The sequence below is a fragment of the Myotis brandtii genome, unplaced genomic scaffold, assembly GCF_000412655.1.
Source record: "Myotis brandtii unplaced genomic scaffold, ASM41265v1 scaffold111, whole genome shotgun sequence".
Classification (NCBI taxonomy): Eukaryota; Metazoa; Chordata; class Mammalia; order Chiroptera; family Vespertilionidae; genus Myotis; species Myotis brandtii.
The window spans coordinates 4,631,815-4,646,879 of NW_005353789.1; the positions used below are offsets into that span (position 1 = coordinate 4,631,815).

At 39.2% G+C, this 15,065-nt stretch overlaps 1 protein-coding gene across 1 annotated transcript in view; it reads right to left on the minus strand.

Annotated features, from left to right (window-relative positions):
• The window catches only part of FRAS1 (Fraser extracellular matrix complex subunit 1), a 466,232-nt gene that overhangs the window by 36,176 nt on the left and 414,991 nt on the right, over positions 1 to 15,065 (minus strand). Inside the window, exons 59-63 of the mRNA XM_014544766.1 lie at positions 10,270 to 10,475; positions 6,415 to 6,571; positions 4,329 to 4,529; positions 2,702 to 2,889; positions 1,045 to 1,320 (exon numbers count right to left, since the gene is read on the minus strand). Of these exons, the coding sequence (XP_014400252.1) occupies positions 1,045 to 1,320; positions 2,702 to 2,889; positions 4,329 to 4,529; positions 6,415 to 6,571; positions 10,270 to 10,475 (1,028 nt within the window). The remainder of the gene's footprint in view (positions 1 to 1,044; positions 1,321 to 2,701; positions 2,890 to 4,328; positions 4,530 to 6,414; positions 6,572 to 10,269; positions 10,476 to 15,065) is intronic.

The window sequence follows — 15,065 nt, forward strand, 5'->3', positions numbered from 1 at the left end:
AAGAGCCACACTCAAGGGGCCAAAGAGCCGCATGTGGCTAGCGAGCCGCAGTTTTCTGACCACTGGCCTACTTGTTGAACGATTAGAGAGATGTGAACAAAAAGTGATCTTTAATTGTACCTAACTGGAACCTTTGACTTACTATACCATTTATAGGTCACTTTTATATCTGATTTGCCGATGACCTTGTCAAATGGCTAAGTGGAAGAGGTACAATTTTGCAGATCAGGAAACTGCAACTCAGAAAGATGAAGACTTATTTGGCACAAATGTCAAGAGTGTAGAGGATGAGAAATTCTGTTCCAACATAAGAGTAATACCAAACCTCTCAACATCACATAATTAAAAACAAACAGAATTAAGATTTGTAAAAAGGTTGTCTGAGTACTAGCTTAGTTCTTTCTACTACACCATGTTACCTTCCTTATATATAAGAATAAAAAGACTATGTGTACCTGCTCATTTGCTTATTTTATTTATTTATTATTAATTTTTTAAAAAATATTTTTATTGATTTCAGAGAAGGGAGAGGGAGAGAGATAGAAACATCAATGATGAGAGAATTATTGATAGGCTGCCTCTTGCATGCCTCCTACTGGGGATCAAGCCCACAACCCAGACATCTGCCCTTCAGTCCATAGGCCGATGCTCTATCCACTAAGCCAAACCAGCTAGGACTCATTTGCTTATTTTATTCCAAATGCCATACATGGACCTTAGGGAGCTTGACAGAGTCTAAGGAACAAACAGAAATATCAGTTCTTTCCCTACGCAACCAGGCCCAGACCCCAGACCTACCATGTGGTTGACGCTGGTGAACGGTGTGTTGTCAGTGATGGTCTCAAAGGGAGACCGGGCCCCAAAAAAATCTGCCCTTCAGTCCACAGGCCGATGCTCTATCCACTAAGCCAAACCAGCTAGGACTCATTTGCTTATTTTATTCCAAATGCCATACATGGACCTTAGGGAGCTTGACAGAGTCTAAGGAACAAACAGAAATATCAGTTCTTTCCCTACGCAACCAGGCCCAGACCCCAGACCTACCATGTGGTTGACGCTGGTGAACGGTGTGTTGTCAGTGATGGTCTCAAAGGGAGACCGGGCCCCGTTGCCATCAGTGGGGGCGGCCACTTCCCAGCTGAACTGCACGGACGTCTGGTTGATGCCAGCCTCGCTGCAGCGCTCCCTCGTGATGGCATACTTGGGGAAATGAGGGTCGCAAGGGGTGACACAGACCAGAGGGTAACCTGGGGAGGGAGATTTCTTGACTCCTTCCTTGGTAACCTCTTCCACATGGTCATAGTCCGCAAGTGTGACAACCTGCAAAGGAGCAACAAAGCTTCAGCCCTGGTTAGGTGTCGGGAAGGTGAGAGTACTAAGGCTCTAAAGCAGGGGTGGGGGATGTCTGGCCCGCGGGCCCTATAAGGCCCATGAAATCATCTGGTCTCGCCCTGCCAAGGCAAGCGCAGGCAGGACTCAAAATTCAATAAATCTAGGAGCTTTTATTCATAGTAACCTAAGTTTATGTTAAGTGAATTATATTAAGCAAATTATGTTATAAATATCCAATGGCCCTTGGCAGAAAATAGGTTCCCCACCCCTGCTCTACAGGATTCACAAGATCACTTAATTTCCAGGGATTCTTGAAAACATAACAGGAGTTTACAATGCTTTACAAAGCATCCCTAAAAGGTAATGCAGACCTTAGGCAGTGGAGAAGATCCTCCTACTGGTCAGCTAGAAGCTTTATTATCTTATTAGCATTATTCATAAAGCAGAGCTCTATCACTCATGTGGAAAATACTTTTATTTTCCTGCAAATATAATATTTTCCATGATATAGTAACTGAAGCTATATCATGAATGGCAGTTACTAGTTTAAAGTTGCCTTAAATTATTAATGGTATGCAGTAGTGCATTCAGCAAAATAAAAGTAAATAAAGGTAGTGTATTTCTTCTATGGTCAATCAAAAGACACATTTTGAAATGATCCTTCTAGTATGAGACTAGTCTGGGGAGGTTAGAAGACTTATTCTGACTGCTTCTTTACTATGGGTTAGAATTCCTTTGGCAACCTCCGGGCATTTTCCTCCTAATTGTAGAGTCAGTGCATTTATTCTTTACACCCCCAAACTGGGAATCACGGTATCTGTACTACATTTCTACAGATACTTAATTCTACATATGTGTGGCCAATAGGTAGAATAATAGATATGGGATTGCATTACTTTTTTTTTTTTACTCTTTTAGGTCCCACCAAAGAAGTGAGAATATCACTTGTATTGTGCTTTCTGTTTTATCAGACTGAGGTATGGGCATGGTTTGGTCTTCCTCTTATGTTGGAACAGAATTTCTCATCCTCTGCATTCTTGACATTTGTGCCAAATAATTCTTTGTCATTGGAGCTGTCCTGTGCATTGTAGGATGTTTAGTAGCATCTCTGGCTTCTACCCACTAGATGCTATTAGCACCTACTGACAGTCATAACAACAAATAATGTCACCAGAGATTGCCAAATGTGCCATAGAGGTAGTGGTAGAGGGTGGGGGTTTTGCGGAGGAGGGGAAAGGATTGCTCCTGGTGAAGAACCACTGTGTTAGAGGAATGAAGGAGTATATAGCACTGGAAGTCCTACTTATTTCAAGTTCTCATCTACTAGTCACTAAGACATACAAGCAATCCTTCCCGTCAAGCTACTCACAATGGGTGGTGCTGGCAGTATGAGACTCCCTGCTGCCTCCTGGTCTAGGATAGTCACTGTGGCAGTGGTCACTTCACCAAGAACTGCTTCCACCGGGTCATCTGGGCCAAGGACTAGGGAGAATGATTCATGCCATTCCCGGTCTTCATTGGACAGGATCTCGACTTTAAAAAAGATATGATCCACACCTTCGGCAAGGACAGAACACAAGGACAGCAGAGGTCCCAGTTAGGTGACCGACCTAAGACAAGGCTTCATGTTTAAGTATGCCCTTTCCTTTTAAGGGCTTCCTATAACTGCAGTGGTGCTGGTCACGTTGGCCCCATCTCAAACAGGGAATCTGTTTTACGGACCTAATTCCACCTGTGGTGGAGGCTCAGTATTGCAGATTTACTATTCTATACCATATGAGGATTAATGGCCCCTGCCTGACACTAGTTGGCAGTAATAAAAATCTATGATCCAAAACGCACTCCACCCTGGTTATGAGGGGTTTTCTTGCTTAATTTTTCTTTCACCTTTACACTTAGGCATGAGCGCCTGTGAGGCTGCCAGTGCTTGCACACAACACCCTTCAAAGCTGTCTCCCGAGAAGCAATAGCTCAGAGGCTATCTACCAGGCCAGTCTCTGCCAAGTCGAGAATGTAGTTTGTAGGCCTTAAAGGGGGGGTGGGGTTTGAATCTCAGAAACCCGTTACCTTTTCCTAAAATGATTCTCTACTCGGTTACTTCTAAGACCTGTATTTTCCCCAGATCCTCATGCAGAAAATGAAAAAGTAAAGGTACTTGGAAGAGAGGTCCTTGTGCAAGTGTGGAGGAAGGGCACCTACCTTCCCAGCAAACACCAACCAGACACACAAAGGACAGAGCCGAAAGCCCTTTGAAGCTTCGGGGGCATGAGAGAGACACACAGAGACCCCCAAACTCACTTCTGGGGAAGTCACTTTCTCCCTCCAATTGCCAACACATCTCTGAGAAGACCTTCTAACACTGTTACCCACTTCTGGCTACATTACAAATGATGCCATTGTCTACATTCACCTTTTCACCTTACACTGTTCCAGAAAGTTCTGTGAAAAAACCTAGCATATAATTTAACTCCTTCCCTGTCTCACTCCTCCCATCAAATTAATACATGAGACAGCTGTTTGTGACTTCAATCCCATCTTCCTCTCTTCTCTGACTTGTCTCCATTGCTCTCTCTAGGATAAACCTATTTTAGTTGTTAACCAGAGTGTGCCTTCTGGATTTTAGTCACCCCGGCCTAAAGGGCAGCACAGTGGTTGGCACCAATGTTTGTTGAATGAGGGCAGTCACGTACACTTTTTAAAAATCAAGTGCTCATATTAACCAAATCACAGGCCAACAACAACAACAACAATCCTTTTAAATGAAGCAAAATGCCAAGGATGTTCTGAAGTCAGTGCCCTATTTCCCCCTTCCCCATGCCATTTTTACTAATTAAAAATTATAAAGACTCCTTCCATCTCAAGTGTGTGCTTAAAAAATACTTTATGCTATTGGAAAGTTTTCCTCTTTTATTTTTCTGCTCATTCCTTTCCTTAAATATTAGATATTAGGTTCTCTACTCAGTAAAACCCACATGGGGGGATTGGCATTCAGTTACCGGGACTGAACTTCAAGACTCGGCTCTTCGGGTAGTAATCCACACCAGACTGGGCAGACCCGTCCCGCGTGCTGCAGCGGATCTTGGACGTCCTGTTCTGATCCCCTTTGCGGATCACCTTGATGTTCAGAATGGCCGTGGCATCGGGCCCCGGGGGTTCCCGGACTTGGTACGCAGCTTCTTCAAACTCAATGGTGGGGGCTGAAGAAACATGGTCAGGGAAACAAGAGCAAGTTAGAAAAGCAGGAAAGATTCCGACTCCCATGGAAACACCTGCTAATGACAAGAAGGGTTTTTCACAGTTAACAACACAAAGACAAAATGCCTTACTGTTATGAAAATCAATCAGTATTTACCCCTAAGCAATGCTTGGGAAAAAGAAATTTATTTCTGATTTCATAGAAGTCATTTCTCATTCATTTCTTATTAAAAACAGGATAGTGAGGGAAATATTTTTAAGGACTTTGGAAGCATGATGTCCAAGTTTCCATCAAGGCATCACGACTCACAGAATGTTTTAAAATGTGCAGGCTTTATCAAGGGACTGAGCCACAGTAAGCAACTGATAAATTTGTATCAACTGATTGCATGAATCAACTCCTTTTCATTGTTGATACATGAATTTCTAAGGTTAATAATTTACCTCATTTATATGTAACTTAATTTTACCAAATCCATCTCTCATCTCTGGTCCTTTGAATCCTCCTGCCGGGAGCTCTCACCTCCCCCAACCCTCAGCTTTTCCTAACTTCTCACAGGTTATTCAGTTAAGAATGGGTGGTTTTAGTGACTGACTGCAACGATAATTCAGGAACGGAAGACTTCTGAACACATTCTGGTTTAAAGTATTATTGTTATTGCTAGGGTACAGTTAATGATATAGTGACAATTCTTAGAAAAATATCAAATTATGCCTTTTTTTGATATATTCTTATCGGGAAGGGCAAAGTGGTAGTGGTAGAGAGAATAAGATAAACAATTCAGAGCAATTACAAGCTGTATACCATTTTTCACATATAAAATTTTGCAGAAATTTCTAGAGTCTCTGTGTTCATTTCCCCCTCAGAAAGTCAATTCTTTCTAATTGTAGAAGATAAGCCTCATTTGAGACAGCAGAGTTTTAAAAAAGAATGTTTTTTGAAACTTAGGCGTGTTGCTGCAACACACTGTGAATTTGTTACCCCTCTGAGCTTCGGCCACTGGCTTCTCTGTGTGCCTGGGAGAGGGTACTGTAGGGGGAGAACCTGAGTTTCCTTGGGTAAAGGAGTAATTCAGCTCCCAGGCTGGCTTTTCTTATTTCACCCAATGTCCAAATTAGTCCCTGATTTTATATATGTGAGGATGAATAGTGGTATAAATATTAAATAAAATTGCCATTACTATGTATAATGTTATTATCCATTAACTCATTAAAATATCAATTTTAATAGAACAATTATACCCAATGTCCAAATTAGCCCCTGATTTTATACATGTGAGATGAACAGTGGTATAAATATTAAATAAAATTGCTATTACTATGTATAATGTTATTATCTATTAACTCATTAAAATATCAATTTTAATAGAACAATTATGTCTCAATTTGGAACAGATTTTTTTTTCCCTGGTGCATGGGGCACTCTTTACTACAACCTGACCAAAGAATTTACGATTTGTTTTTTTAGGTTAGTAGGCCAAGTTAATGGAAGAAAAAAAAACTGAGAAATTAGACTTTTCTAATTTCAGTGTTTAAATCAGTTCATTGGATTCAACTCATTCTGATTGTATTTCCAATTTTGCTCCAACTGCAGTGATTTAAAGTTTTATTCTCTGCCTGTCTTAGTGTCTCTGTCCTAGCCTTTAACTATACTCCTTCCTTTCTCTTGGCAGTGTGGTAGGGAATAATGAGATTAAAACTACCTATAGCCCTAGTAAACTTATAGGAGCTTTGTAGATGATGATCATTTGCTGCCAACATGTTATAAATATAATGCAGGACTGTTATCAGTAGGCATTTTTGTAGCCCTTTCATTTTTTAAGACACTTATAATTGCATGGTTAGTAAATGTGATGTACAGCAAGTGTACATTAGCGTTGCAGTTACCATCTTCATCATTGGATATGGTGATGGTGGCCATGCTATTCTTTCCAACTCTGGCTCCACTCCAGTGATTCCCAAGGGGATGGCCGAGGAAGACCCTGAACTGTTCCTCAGGCTCAAACATCGAGTCATCATGGATGGAGACAGTGCAGTTCTTCATCTAGAGTCAAGGGAACAAGATAGAGTCAAATTTGCATTGAGATGTCAATAACTTCCTTGATTTTCCTAGAAAATGATCTTTCTTCTTTGTAGCATCAAAGAGTCAACACAAATTCTACTTAAAATTGAATGTTATCTAGGAGTTCATGTCTATGTGGGACTTACCTATATGTGGAGCCTTGTATGAGAACATTCCAAATCATTTGAATTACTGGTGATGAGTTATGAAAAAGAAGATCAAATACAGAACCCACTAATGATCATGTGTAGAACATTTGCACGCTTTCCCACATTTTGCCTGGGCTGATCAATACACTGGTATATATTATAATAGGTAGATTTCTGATGTTGGGGTTTAACAAATGGATTAGACTTCCTGGAGAGCTGAACAATGTTCCTTGTCCATTGTAAAAATGGAATAGTCTTATAAAGAGCTTAGAAAGGCTTCCTGTTAGGCTAAGGACACCTTTAAGTGCTGCAGAATTCTCAAATGTGCTGCCAAAGGTTGTCTCATCTGAAAACTACTGAGTATTGATTGAGTCTCAGAATATAACCTAAAGCCCTGTTTGATGCAAAGAAATAGTGTTTCTCAAACTGACCATTCTCTACTGGGGATTGTGTCCTTGAGATATGTAAAATAAGGTCACAATATTTTGGAAAACAGAGCAGCCTCAATGGTGGCTTCATGTGATAAGTGGGGTTATTTTTAGTTGAACCATTTAAAATCCACTATACTACCGTATTGCATAGACTATGTGGGTGTAGAGAAGTTTCATTCTCATACTTCCTAATTACACTAAGTGAAAGGAGAGCATGCCTGTGAACATGATATGTGGCTTGCTAACCTGGTTTTAAATCCCTGAAGAATGTTCCTTTTTTTCCCCTACCACATCTTTCTTACAATAACAATTTTTTATAGAAAATATGAATTTAGTAGTGAATCTTCAGGATATCTTTAAAAGAAGACATTCTAGTGAATGACAAGTTCCGAAGACATATTGCTTCGTAAGCCAAGAAAAATGAAGATTCCCAAGTGTGCTTATGAATGATGATAGATAGATTGTCATGTGGGTAACATTTAGACTATTAGACTATATTTCTTTATAATTTTATTAAATGACAAACTGTCTCTTGGATAGGTAGAGAATCCTTTTTTGAACTTAAAACAAATACAGACATGTAGACTCAAAGATTAAGATTGCATCTGTAGTATTTGTGTGTATTTTTAAGTACATGCTTCAACCTGCCACCAGTAAAATTCTTATAAAATACATAACTGAACCAGGCTTTTCTGCGTCATAAATATGTAATAGACTGAGAGTCCCAAAGAAGAAAGCTATCACTTTTATTAAATATGAACAGAAAAATAATCTGGGGTGAACTGGTATGGGTAAGGTCTTCTTATGCTAAACTTCAAAAGGACTAATCATAAAACCAAAATTATATATATTAGATTGTATCAAAATCAAAGACATCTGTTCAACTAAGAACATCAGGGTTCAAGATAATAGATAAGTGACAGAAAGTGAAAGTATATCTATAATATCTAAAATGTCTAACTGGTACGAAATTAATATTTAGAATATTTAAGAAAGTATAGCAGATCAGTAAGAAAAAGACAGCAATGTAACAAAATAAGGAACAGAGGATTAAAATAATACATTTTTGCCCTGGCCAGTTATTTCAATGGTTAGACCATTGCCCCATGGACTGAAGGGTCACAGGATCAATTCCCTGTTAAGGGCACATACCTTGGTTGCAAGTTCTCCAGCCCTGGTAGGGGTATGTTGGGAGGCAACCAATTGGGGTGTGTGTGTGTGTGTGTGTGTGTGTCTATCTCTCTACCCCTCCTCCCTCCCACTTTCTCTAGAAATCAATGGAAAAAATATCCTCTAGTGAGGATTAAAATAATAATAAATTTCAATAAGTGAAAGTTCAATAAGTTAACAAGTGTATAAACCACCATTAATTAGAAAAATGAAAATTAAAACAAGATGTAACTTTACACATATTAGATTAGCAAAAAGTCAAAAGATGAATAATGCTAAGTGTTGAAGAGGATGTTGGGTTACAACAATCCTTGTGTATTGCTAGTGAGATTCTGGAAAGTATTCTGACAATATTTGTTTTTTTTAAATTAAGCACATGCATGCCCTATGGCACAGCAGTTTGGCTGCTATATATGTATCCAAAGAAATTCCATCTCACATCTGTGAGTGGATAAGTATGAGGATGTGCACCGCAGCATTATTAGTGGTGGCGTAGTGTGCGGAGTTGACTGTCAGCTATTTCTATGGTTCCTCACTGTCTATTGCTGAGAACAGGTGGGTAAAAGGTAGTAGATTCAGCCCTAGCTGGTTTGGCTCAGTTGATAGAGCGTCAGCCTGAGGACTTAAGGTTGCCTCCTGGGTTCAATTCTGATCAAGGGTACATACCCCGGTTGTAGGCTCCATCCCCAGGCCCTGGTCAGGGTGTGTGCAGGAGGCAATCAATCGATGTGTTTCTCTCCCTGTCGCTCCCCTTCCCTCCTACTCTCTCTCTTAAAAAAAAATAAGTAGGAGATGCAGCCTGCAGGTGTGACTCAGTGAGTGTCGACCTATGCACCAGGAGGTCACTGGTTTGATTCCCAGTCAGGGCACAAGACTGAGTTTTGGGCTTGATCCCCTGGGGGCATACGGGAGGCAGCAGGTCAATGTTGATGTTTCTCTCTCATCGATGTTTCCATCTCTCTCTTCCTCCCCCCTCCTCTCTCTCCAAAATTAATAAGAACATATTTTTAAAAAGGTAGTAGATGCACATCATGAAAACTATGCAATAGTTTGAAGCAACTGATTAGATGTACACATCAATGACATAGATGAATAAAACATATTGCTGAGTAAACACAGTAAAAGTTTGAAAAAGATACAACACATAGCAATTTTATAAAATAAAAATTATGCACACAAAACAAGCATTTTTAAAGAACAAATACAAATTAAAAGATATATATTAAACACAACAGATTGATGAGCTCTGAGGTGAGGAAGGGAATGAGGAGAAGAGGCGTAGAATAAAAATAAATAAACAGAATAAGAGAAGGGCCTTGAACTAACCGACCAGGGCTTGTGCCTTGAATCAAGGGGCACAACTGAATCAACCGTCTGCAATTCAGATCCAAAAATGGAGAAATTTTAGTCTCATTCAATATATATTTTTGGCATACACTGAGTTTGATGCAGCCATACTTAGTGATTGGCATTTTTCAGGAGTTCCCATGCACTGTGCATTGCTATTCAACTGACTTGCATCTGCTCAATGTCTTCTCATCTGGTCCTATTCTATTGGTTCTATTAGCATGTATGTTGTTCTAGGACAGAGGCCCAGGTATTAGAGTATTGTCTATTCCTCCTTTACATGTAGAATCTCTTCGTCTCTAATGTTTCAAATTAAGAGGAGCCTTGTTCATTTGATTCTGATAAATTCCAAAGATATTACTCATCGCCTACATTTCCCATCTCAACCAATGATATATGTGTTTGGTTTTAAGTGAGAGACCAAGATAGCCACATAGAATGTATGATATAACTAAAAAATATTATCAATTAGTAAGAAATATCCTAAAATGTTCAGAATTTACCTAAATTACTTCACTGTGGACAAATAAAGGCATCAAGGACGAAAAGAATCTCATCATTCAGTCACCACAAATCCACTTACTTTCTCCCCTTTCAGAAACGTAATCCGTGAAGAGTCTGTATTTCTTCTCTCCTCAAAGTCCTCTGTGACTTGAGCTGAATGGCTCTGAGTATAGCACCTCACCGACGACTCATAGCTCAGGTCTCCACTCCGAATGATAGGCACGTGCAGAACACCCTCCTTCTCCTTCACTAGGAGCAAGTCCCTGGCAAACTGCATGCTGGGCACTGGGGAGCAGAAGGAAAGAGGGAGATATAGGGAGGTGGCCACAGCCCTCAGCAGCTCTCCGCAGCCTCGTGGCAGGAGGGCTCCAGGAAGGGCCACCCTAGGCTGGCCAATCACAGGCGGTAAGCAGATTTCAAGGCCTGATTGCTGCTCTCAGGGCCAGGGAATTGCTTCCACTGTGAATGTGGTTCCAATAAAATAGAACAAGTCAATTCTGCACCTGTTTTTGCCCAGCTTCAGGGTATGGTCACCATCTCAAATGCAGAAAAGCAATTCAGGTAAAAAAATGGGCCAGGTATAAGAAAAATTTTGATAGAGACTTGAGTACTCAAAAAGTTCACTTCCCTTCTAAGGCTACAATAAGGCAAACAGCAGTGCAAGCCTGCTGATAAGTGGCCACTCACACTGGTCCAGGGGCCAGGAAGACAACAAGGAGGAGTTGGGATATTGGTAAAGAGGGAAGAGCAGGCCTTGTTTCAAGGAGGTTGGCTTGCTGCTCCAGTCTTTTGTTGGCAGATCTTCCTATTTTCAAACAAAGCAAGACTTCTTATCTGGATTTTTATGTCATATCTCCTAAATTTTAAAATAACAACCCATTAAAATAGGAAAAAAGAAATTCCAGGCAAGTCAAAACTATTTGGGCCAAACAAAACACATCCACATGCTGAAATGTCCAGTGGGCCCCCAATCTGTGACCACTGCTGGAGTGTTACCTGTTCTCATAACTCACAAGGCCTCATTTGACTTTAGGGAGGGACAGTAGCCGAATGTGGTTAAAAGCAAAGGCTTTGGAGTAAGCAGGCTTGAATTTCCATCCCAGCTCTGCTACTTATTAGCTGTATGATATAGAGCAATCTACTTAGGTTTTATGAGACTTGGGTTTCTTCAATATGTAAATTGGAAATGTTAATATCTAACTCATAGAATTATCAGGAGTATTGAATTTAACAAGATTGTATGGGCACGGTGTTCAGTGCAGTATCTGGCACACAGTGACACTCAAACTTTGGTAGGGATTATTATCATATGGTTTATATTGGCCCCAATTCCAGGCTTCTCTATATGAAAGGTCATTTTTTCCCTCCTTACTTCCTGCAGTGCCCATGGTAATCCTCTGTATTAAGACATGTCCCCTTCCGAGAACATTTTGTTGACTGTAGGCTATTAATTTCTTAACAAAAAATACAAAGAGGTAGTCCCTCCAGTCATATGCCACATTAGCCTTTGGGGCTGCAGGAAGCTGACCCTATAGCTATAGACACCTAGCTCCTGGCTGGGTCCTGGGTATGCCCTGCCAAACCTGAAAGGAGGAAACAGGAAGGGTGAGCACACCAGCATTCAGCAAGTCCACTTGCAGAAAGCTGCTTGCCTCCAACCTCCCTCTGCTCAGAACTGCTGGCATCAGCAAAATAACACAAAACCATGAGCTGAACTAAGCCTAACAATTACCACTTATTATTGAGAAAAACCCAGAATACCACACCTAAAGGAAAATGAACAACTTTAGCATTAGGCTCTGAACAATTACCATTTAGGGCTCAGTCATCCAGTATAATGGTCTGTGCTATTAGAGAGAAGGTGGCAATGACATGACCTAGCACAGGAGGACAAGAAGGAAGCTTGTTGCCAATTTAAAAGTAACACAAGCAAGAAAGCTTTTCTGCTCATGGCAGATTATCTAATGCTTTGGATTGATTTTTCTTGCTGGCCTGACAGGCATCAAGTCAAGATGAGAGTTAAAAGCTAGAGTGGTTGTCTTTTCACTTTGTTGATGGTTTCCTTTGCAGTGCAAAATCTGTGTAGTAGTCCCATTTGTTTATTTTTCCTTTTGTATCCCTTGCTCCAGGAGAAATATCAGAAAAAATATTGCCACAAACAATGTCCAAGATTTTACTGCCTATGTTTTTTTCTAGGATTTTTATGGTTTTGATTCTTACTGTTAAGCCTTAATCCATTTTTAGATTAATGTATATGGTGTAAAAGGTGGTCTAATTTCATTTTTTTGCATGTATCTATCCAATTTTCCTGACACTATTTATTGATTGGATTATCTCTAGCCCATAATATGTTCTTGCTTCTTTTGTTAAATATTAACTGACTATAAAGGTGTGGGTTTATTTTGGGGTTCTCTATTCTGTTCCATTGATCTATATGTCTGTTTTTATGCCAGTACCATGCTGTTTTGATTACTATGGCCTTGTAGTATAGTTTGATATCAGGTAGCGTGATTCCTCCAACTTGGTTCTTCTTTCTCAAGATTGCTATGGTTATTTGGAGTCTTTTGCAGTTCCATATTATTTTTTGGAATATTTGTTCTAATTCTGAGAAATATGCCATTGGTATCTTGATAGGAATTGCATTGAATCTATAGATTGCTTTGGGTAGTATGGGCATTATAATGATATTAATTCTTCCTATCCATGAACATGGTATTAGCTTCTACTATTCGTATCTTCTTCAATTTCTTTCTTCACTGTCATATAATTTTTCAAGAACAGGTCTTTTACATCCTTGGTTAAATTTATTCCTAGGTATTTTTTTTAATGCAATTGTAAATGAGATAGGTTCTTTAGTTTCCCTTTCTGATAGTTCATTATAGGTGCATAAAAATGCAGCTGATTAATGAATATTTAGTTTATATCCTGCTACTCTACTGAATTCATTGATCAATTCTAGTATTTTTTGGGGGGGGGAATATTTAGGGTTCTCTAAATACAATATCATGTCATCTGCAAATAATGACAGTTTTATTTCTTTGTTTACAATTTGAATGCCTTTAATTTCTTCTTCTTGCCTGATTGCTGTGGCTATATTGAATAAGAGTGGTGAAAGCAGACACCCCTCTTTTGTTCCTGATCTTAAGGGAAACGTTTGTGGTTTCTGCCCATTGAGTATGATGTTGGCTGTGGGTGTGTCATATATGGCCTTTATTATGTTGAGGTATGTTCCCTCTATTCCCACTCAATGGGAGAACATATTCAACAATGACGCATCTGATAAGGGATTGATATCCAAAATTTATAAAGAACTTATAAAACTCAACACCAAAAACAAACAAACAAACAAACAAAAAACACCAATCCAATTAAAAAATGGGCAAAGGATCTGAATAGACATTTCTCCAAAGGTACATACAGATAGCCAATAAACATGAAAAGGTGCTCCATGTCACTAATCATCAAAGAAATACAAATTAAAACCACAATGAGATATCACCTCAGACCTGTCAGAATGGCTATCATCAATAAATCAACAAACAAGTACTGGCAAGGATGTGGAGAAAAGGGAACCCTTGTGCTCTGTTGGTGGGAATGCAGATTGGTATAGCTGCTGTGGAAAACAGTAGGGAGTTTCTTCAAAAAAATTAAAAGTGGAACTGCCTTATGACCCAATGATTCCACTTCTATGGAAAGTGAGCATGGTAGGGTATAAAAGCATAAGACTGGACTTGGATAGAGTGGGTCTGGGTTTTACAGATCCATCACTTCCTCTCTGTGTGGTCTTAAATTATTTAACCTTAGTTTCACAATTTGAAGAGCCAGTGAGATCTTTCTGCCTTAGAATGTGCACATTGAAGGGATTCAACAAAAGTTAGTACTCACTAGGACGAAGGATAACCAACAGAAGTAATTGCTGAACACTACAATGGGTCACTGAAATAGCTTTGGGGATTTCTTTCTTTGGGATAAATTCTGGACTGAATATATATTATTATAGTCTTCCTGAAAAATTACATATATATATTTAACATATTCATTTTCTAAGCTTGCAATCCTAATGCCCATCAACAAAAGATAAAAATAATGTAAGTGGAATCTTGTATTGATCAGAGTACAATGAAGTTTATGTGTTACTGGAGTCCCACTGGCAAGTATAATAAATTATAGGTGTGTCAGGAAGAAAAGAAGTTAACATGTAATAAAATCTACTATGTGCCTGATACTATGGTAGGTATTTTCACAAATTTTATCTAATTTATTCTTTACAACAATCTTGTAAGGTGGGTATTTACATGTTTTATAGATGAACAAAATGGGGCTCAATAAACTTAAGGCTGAAAGAGCAAGGAAGTGGTGGGCCTGGCATTAAATTTTAGGACTTCTGATTTTGCATTCATTTTCTACTTTATCAGAGGGAAATTGGCTATCTTTTCATGCAAAAGAATAAGGAGACTTTTCAAGAACAAAAGGAATAAATGAATTTCCTTTTTCTTTCTTTTTTTAACTTCGCTAAGGAAAAAAACCCCACAGAGTCTACTATTGCACAAATAGAACCCTTTAGTGTTGTATAAGGACAATGGGTTTGGAGCCAAAAGATCCAGAATGTATGCTGGTTCCTCCACATACTATGCTTGGTGAATGTTTCTTCCCCAATCAGTCTCATCTACAAAACAGAAGTAAAAGTGAAACCACTGGATTATGAGCAAAGGAGATAATGTCTAACAGATCACTCTGTAAACTCTGAAGTAACATGCAATATAAAGTAGAGTATTGTTATAATCTTGTTCATGCTTAAAGTTACCATTTTGTGAATCACAAATCTAATTGCAAAACTTAAAACTATAAAACTACCAGGAGAAAACAAAGGAGAAA